Source organism: Alligator sinensis, unplaced genomic scaffold (assembly GCF_000455745.1).
Source record: "Alligator sinensis unplaced genomic scaffold, ASM45574v1 scaffold1121_1, whole genome shotgun sequence".
Taxonomy (NCBI): domain Eukaryota; kingdom Metazoa; phylum Chordata; order Crocodylia; family Alligatoridae; genus Alligator; species Alligator sinensis.
The window spans coordinates 32,023-38,138 of NW_005843357.1; the positions used below are offsets into that span (position 1 = coordinate 32,023).

At 63.8% G+C, this 6,116-nt stretch overlaps 3 protein-coding genes across 5 annotated transcripts in view; 1 reads left to right on the top strand and 2 right to left on the bottom strand.

The window, feature by feature from the left end:
* The window catches only part of INO80E (INO80 complex subunit E), a 1,899-nt gene extending 1,812 nt beyond the window's left edge, over nucleotides 1-87 (bottom strand). Inside the window, exon 1 of the mRNA XM_006038443.3 lies at nucleotides 58-87. Within this exon, the coding sequence (XP_006038505.1) occupies nucleotides 58-87 (30 nt within the window). The remainder of the gene's footprint in view (nucleotides 1-57) is intronic.
* A 50-nt stretch (nucleotides 88-137) lies between these two features.
* On the top strand, nucleotides 138-2,384 carry HIRIP3 (HIRA interacting protein 3). Its single transcript, XM_006038444.3, has 6 exons — nucleotides 138-294; nucleotides 693-810; nucleotides 894-1,298; nucleotides 1,446-1,623; nucleotides 1,698-1,796; nucleotides 1,877-2,384. The coding sequence occupies exons 1-6, from the start codon at nucleotides 224-226 to the stop codon at nucleotides 2,011-2,013; spliced, it is 1,008 nt and encodes a 335-aa protein (XP_006038506.1). The 5' UTR covers nucleotides 138-223; the 3' UTR covers nucleotides 2,014-2,384.
* A 153-nt stretch (nucleotides 2,385-2,537) lies between these two features.
* PAGR1 (PAXIP1 associated glutamate rich protein 1) lies at nucleotides 2,538-4,770 on the bottom strand. 3 transcript variants are annotated; one of them, XM_006038430.3, is made up of 4 exons: nucleotides 4,649-4,770; nucleotides 3,344-3,723; nucleotides 3,098-3,180; nucleotides 2,538-3,008 (listed from the first exon to the last, which is right to left on the bottom strand). In XM_006038430.3, the coding sequence occupies exons 1-4, from the start codon at nucleotides 4,649-4,651 to the stop codon at nucleotides 2,830-2,832; spliced, it is 645 nt and encodes a 214-aa protein (XP_006038492.1). In that variant the 5' UTR covers nucleotides 4,652-4,770; the 3' UTR covers nucleotides 2,538-2,829. The 3 variants fall into 3 exon arrangements, with proteins under 3 accessions (XP_006038492.1, XP_025050741.1, XP_025050740.1); XM_025194956.1 differs by lacking the exon at nucleotides 4,649-4,770 and adding an exon at nucleotides 4,187-4,605; XM_025194955.1 differs by lacking the exon at nucleotides 4,649-4,770 and adding an exon at nucleotides 4,162-4,605.
* Between the last annotated feature and the right edge of the window lie 1,346 nt (nucleotides 4,771-6,116).

Here is a 6,116-nt window from a genome sequence, read left to right on the forward strand (position 1 = left end):
CCCCCACCCCCCGCGCCCCCGCCTATTGGCCCGCTCGTTTCCGAAACAACGCGGCGCGTGACGCTCCGACCGCTCCCGGCTTCCCATTGGCCCGCCCTTTCCGCGGACTACGTGTCCCGTGAGCCCCCGCGGCTTCTCGTCGGTTTGCTGGGTGCCGGGACTACGTGTCCCGTCGGCCCCCGCGGCGGCGTTTGGCGGGCTACGGCGGCCGGCGGGCGCAGCGATGGCGGCGGAGCGGGAGCAGGAGCTGCGCGAATTCACGCGGCGGCTCTTCCAAGACAGCCGCGACCCCAGGTAAGGGGCGGGGGCAAAGCATTCTGGGAGCCGGGGCACTTGGGTTCTCTGGGAGACCAGGGTGGCAGCGCAAAGGATTCTGGGAGGCAGGGCCCCTGGGTCCATTGTGGGGAGCAGAAAATTGTGGGACTGAGGACACCTGGAGGCCGCGGGGGGGAGCAAAGGATTGTGGGAGCTGGCCCGCCTGGGTTCTATGGTGGGGTTGTAGGGGGCAGCAAAGGATTGTGGGAGCTGAGCTAGTGGGTTCATTGGGGAGTAGAGGATTGTGGGGTCTGGCCCGCCTGGGTTCTATGGCGGGGTTGTAGGGAGCAGGAAAGTATTGTGGGAGCTGGGCTAGCTGGGGCACGCAGGACGGTGGGAGCTGGCTGAGACCCGCGCCCATGCTGACACCCCCGCAGCACGCTGACACCGGGGGCCGTGCGGCGCCGGTTCGTGGCGCAGTCGGGGCGCGGGAGCCTGATGCCGGGCGAGAAGCGGTTGCTGCGGCGCCTGGTGGAGGCCGAGCTGCACACGCAGGTGAGGACCCCCCCATGTCACATCCCCACCCCGTGCCCCACGCCACGGGTCCCGCCCGCACCAACCCCAACCTGTCTGTGCAGGCCGAGAAGCCCAGAGCTGCCGCCGAGCGCGAGAGCAGCGCCAGCCCCAGCCCCTTGCCTCCCCCAGAGTCCAGCTCCAACAGCGACGACTCGGACAGGGAGGCCAAGAGCCCAGAGACCAAGAAACTGAGAGCTGAGGACCTCGAGAGCCCAGAGGCCAAGAAGCTGAGTCCCAGGCACACGGGGAGCCCGGAGGACAAGAAGCCAAGGGCCAGGGATGCCAAAAAGATGAAGGCCAACAGCACTGACAGCCCAGAGGGGTCCGTGCCAGAGGGGGAGGCCGGGACAGGGGGCAAGGAGCGGGAGGCGAGTGCCGAAGACTCCTCCTCTTCCTCCTCCGACGAGAACACCCGCCCGCAGGAGAACACCCGCTCCCACAGCGCGGCCGGGGGCAAGAAGCAGAAGGTGAGTACGGGGCCCAGGTGTCTGGGGGGTGGGGCACTGAGAGCTCTGGGCCAGTAAAGCAGCAGGGGACCCGGGTGTTCGGGGCTGGATGGGGCACAGCAGGGCGGCAGGGGGCCCGCTATCTGGCTGACCAGTGCGTACACACAGGGCCGGCTGCGGACGGGAAAGCAGGAGCCAGGGGACGCCCCAGAGGTGCGGCGCTTGAAGCGGTACCTGCGGGTCTGTGGCGTGCGGCCCAACTATCGCAAGCTGCTGGGCGGGTGCCGGAGCCGGCGGGAGCGCGTGGCTGTGCTCCACCAGGAGCTGGCTGCGCTCGGCCTGGATGGTGAGTGACGGTGGGGGCCAGGGCTGGGGATGCCCCCACGGCCCCACTCAACCCCCTTCCTCCCCACCCTGCAGGGCGCCCGTCATTGCAGCGATGCCAGGAGGTGCGCCTGCGCCGCGAGCAGGAGGCTGAGGTGGCCGCGCTGGACTTGGGCAACATCATTCCCTCCCACGGTGCGTACAGCGACTGAGCAGGGGGCAGGGGCTGGATGCCTGGGTTCCCTTGTGCTCTGACCTCTGCCCTCCCTGCGCAGGCCGCCCACGCCGCCGCAATGTATGGAGCTTGTACGCAGCGCCCAGCACCCCGCCGGCGCCCAGCCCCCCCCGCGCCCGCCCTGACTGGTCCCAGCTCCGCGGCATCATCAGCAGCGACGAGGACGACAGCGAGTGATGGGACGGGGTTTGGCCAGGCCCCACCCCTTCCCCTTGCTGCTTCTATCCTCTCCCCACCCCCGTTTTGTACATTTCCAAATAAAGCATGTTTTGTTACTGCCGCTGCCCCAATTTCTCCTTCCTTTTAGGGGGCTGCACCTTTAAGAGCTGCTTCTAATCAAATAGGCTTTTATTCTAGAATCATCCCTTTAAGGACCTGGGAAAAATCCCTGTAAGGAGTTTAAAGGGGCAGGCATGCCTCCAGCTGGAAAAGGGGATGGGCAAATTTAAGAGAAAGGGGATTAGAATAATCATTCTCCTGCTTTTTAGTCATTGGCTCTTAAAGAGATTTTATTTAAGTGGCCCAGAAGCATAAAAATATTTGTTTTAATTTGTAAAGGGGAGGGCGAGTGTTTGGGGAGAGGAAATGTAATGTCTTTTTCCAAAATGGGGAGGTGCCTGGATTAAATAACCTCCTGGCTGCATTAGACACCCCCCGCCCCCCCCCCAAGCTGTGAGTAGGGATGAGCAGGGAGGCAATGGGATGGGGCAGCAGACACTTTATTGGGGCTTCCCTGGGTGGCCAGGCTCTTAGCCAGGATGGGAGTGGCCCCTGTACCATAATCAAGCAACTTCAACTCCCCTCCAACCTCTCCTCGGGCTCCCATGAGCTGGGCCAGCTGTCCGTCACTCCAGGAGCTGGTCCCACTTCATCCCCCCCAGCCGTTGGTCCCTGCTACCATTGGCTGGGCCAGGTGTTCATTGCTCCTCTCATCTGTCACCTTATCACACCCGGGCTTTGAGGTTCCTGCAGCGGCAGGGCCCTGCAAAGGGGTCAGTACTTGCGCTGGCGCAGGAAGAGCCCAGATGGGCGCTTGGGCATAGGCTCATCACCGCTGTCCAGCTGGAAGAGGTCGTGCCCGGTGCGCAGGATCTGCTCCTCCAGCTGCTTGTGGCGCTGCATGTCTGACAGCACCTTATCCAGCCGCGCCTCCCGCTTCTGGCTGCGTGCGCCTGCGTCAAGTGCATGCGTCAGCCCTAGGGTCGCCTGCACACCCCTACCCCTGCCAGGCCTGGCTGCCAGGGTCCACCCATGGGCTTACCTGGTGCTCTGCGACGGTCGATGAGGGCGCTCTTGGGTGAGGCAGGCTCATCGTCAAAGTCAAACTCAGTCGGGACGTGGGGCCTGGGGGCAGAGAGGTTGTCACTGGAGGGGTGGCAGAAATGAGGGAACCCCCAGAGCCCCATGGGACCCCTCAGCCCTGCCCTTCAGCCCCCCAAAGCCCCTTGGCCTCCAGCAGTGCCCCTCACTCCTGACCCGCATCCCTTCACTCAGGCCAAGTGCTCACTTCTCCTCCTCCTCTTCCTCGCTGGCCGGGGGCCCATCTGAGCGCTCGTCCTCCTCGCTGTCGGGCTCGGGCGTGGGGGCACGGCGGGGCAGGCTCTCGGCCTGCAGCTCCAGGCTGCCCTGCGCCGCGATGAGCTCATACAGGCGCCGGATCTCAGTAGGTGGTGGCATCCAGGCCTCGGGGGCCTCCACCTCCTCGTCACTACAGCCCACGCACCAGTCTTCCTCCCCGCCTGCCACCGTCTCTTCCTGCTGCCCCTGCAGCTCCTCCTCTGCCCCGGCCGGCGCCTCCTCGGGGCCTGCAGGATCCTCCACGGCCAGCAGCTGCATCCCCGAGGTCACTTCCCCTTCTTCCTCCGTCACCACGGACTCCATGGCTGCCTGCAGGGGGAGGGGGGCTTCAGGTCAACGGGGCGGCCATCTTGGAACACAATGGCAGGTTGCGCCACCTTGAGGCAGCACGGGCAGCGCCCCAAAAGAGTTCATGCCGGTATGACGGCCACCTTGGGGACCTAGACCAGGCTGGGCGGTCAGCAAAGATGAGCCAGGCCACACGGCAGCCATGTCATGCGGCCACGCAAGGGCCAGCTGTGACCCCGGCTGTCACGCCAAAGCAGTGGCTGTCTTGGGGAGATAGGCCAGGCTGGGCACTGCCCGCAGCAGGTCATGCCATGGCAGCAGCCATCTTGCAGGGCTAGGCCAGGTCTGGCATTGAGCGCAGTGGGTCACGCCAACGTGGCGGGTGTTCTGGCGGGCGCAACCGTGCCGGCTGTTCTGGAGACGTGCACAAGCCGCCAGATGGGCCCCAGCCTGACTGACCCCGGGGGCAGCTCCAGGTCCGTACTCAGGCTGCAGCAGGCGAAGGCAGAGCAGAAGGAATCGCAATCAGGCCCAGGCCCAGGCCCCAAGCTGACTGGTCGCCATTTTGACGCCTTTTTGCCCCCTCCAGCCGTCCAGGCGCCTCTGCACATGCGTTCCCGCTCGGATCACTAGGCTGCGCATGCGCTCGCCTCTAGAGCGCGACCGTGGCCCATCAGTGCGCATGCGCAACAAGGCGAGCCCTGAAGCCCCTCTGGCACCGGCGCCCCGAGGCACATGCGCAGAAGCCTTCGTCCCGTCTCCAGAGCGCATGCGCTCTGCTTTGCCGCAACAGCTCTTTGAAGAACATACGCGCCGGCGCCTCGCTTCCACTGCGCAGCTGCAGCCCTTGCATACCACCTCCCTCCTGGGATGCGGCTGCTCATGCGCACTTTATCAATTTCCTCCCCCCCTTCCCGCTCCATGAACCAGCACGCATACGCATTACCATGTCCGCAGCTTTTCACTGCGCATGCGCCCGACGGCAGGCCCCACCCCGTTCGGCGTGCTGGAGGGGCGGGGCTACAAGGCGAAGCCAAGGGGCATGGTAAATGGGGGCGGAGCTTGGTGCGTGCATAAAGGGGTGGGCCTTAGGCGTGGCCACCCCAACTGGGCAGGGAGCAAAGAGGGTGGGGCCTCGCAGGTCTAAAGCGGGTGGAGCTAAGAGGCGGGGTCTAGGGGGGCGGGGCAAAGGGGGCGGGGCCTAACGGGACGTTCTCGAAGGCGGCGCCTAGTGGGGAGGGTCTAAGGGGAGGCCCTAGCAGGGGCGGGGCCTGGTAGGGAGACTGCCAGGGGCGTGGCCTACTGGGGGAAGGGGCAAAGGGGCGGAGCCCAGAGTGGTGCTGGAGTGCTGGGCGGGGCTTCCCTTCATGACCCGGAGGGGCGGTGCCTCCTTAGGCTCCGCCCTCTCCCCCAGGCAGAGGCGGAGCCGTGGGCTTGTACAAAGGCGATTCCCTCGTTTATTGTTATTGCTCCAACGGGCCGGAAGTGGGGCTCGGACTCCCCCGCGGGGGGGCGGGGCCTGTAGGACACCTCTTCCCCCCCCCCCCCCCTTCCCTTTCCCCCTTCTGGGGGGATCCCTCCGAAGAATGGCACAGGAATATTTGCCCTCCTACACTCCATTTCTTAAAGGTAATGGCACTCTTAAAGGAATCGCTGTGATCTTAAAGGGATGAGGGCTCCTCCCTTCACCACAGTTCCCCTTACCAAGCCCTTAAAGGCCTGCTTTAGTGTCCCCCAGATTACTTAGAGCCATCCCTCCCCCATGTTGCTTTAAATCTTAAAGGGATGTTCCAAAATAAAAGCCCCCCTTGCACTCAAGCCAAGCAATGGACCTTAAAGGGATGCTCTGGGGAGTAAATCCCCTCCCATTTTTATTTAAAATTCCTTAAAGGGATCCCTTCCCAAAAGCCTATGCTCTTCGAGGACCCGGAATAAACATCCTCCTGCATTATTTTTATAGCCTGGAAGCATTTTTTTTAACCCCCCTTAAAGGGGCATGCTCTAAAACAATTTCCCTCCTGCCCTTGTTTTAGGCCCTTAAAGGGGACAGTGAACTAACTGCTGGGGGGGCTCCATTCCTCAACCTGCCACAAATAAATTAATAAATACAGAAATAAATAGGACGCTTGATATAAATTAACCGGGCGGTGGGGAGGAGTGAGGACCTTGGTCATGACGGTAATGAAGCTGGGGGTGGGGAATGGGGTGCGTGAGCCTTGGCACATGGAATCCTGGGTATTTACAGGGTGGGGCTGGGGGGGGCCACAAGGCATGCTGGGATGGCTCGGGAGCCAGGCGGCGGCCCCCCCCCTTGTGGGGACGGGGCCGCGGCATCCTGGGTCCAGTCCTGGCCCGGCCCCGGCCCACGTTTTGGGGGAGTGGAGCAGGAGGGGCCTCATGGCCCCCCCCACCCC

Coding starts and splice junctions, on each gene's coding strand:
- PAGR1 (XM_006038430.3), bottom strand. Junction 3,181..3,343: donor GAGGAAGAGGAGGAGGAGAA/GTGAGCACTTGG, acceptor CTCTGCCCCCAG/GCCCCACGTCCCGACTGAGT. Junction 3,009..3,097: donor CGACCGTCGCAGAGCACCAG/GTAAGCCCATGG, acceptor CACTTGACGCAG/GCGCACGCAGCCAGAAGCGG.
- HIRIP3 (XM_006038444.3), top strand. CDS start 224: ATGGCGGCGGAGCGGGAGCAGGAGCTGCGCGAATTCACGCGGCGGCTC. Junction 811..893: donor AGGCCGAGCTGCACACGCAG/GTGAGGACCCCC, acceptor CTGTCTGTGCAG/GCCGAGAAGCCCAGAGCTGC. Junction 1,299..1,445: donor CCGGGGGCAAGAAGCAGAAG/GTGAGTACGGGG, acceptor GCGTACACACAG/GGCCGGCTGCGGACGGGAAA.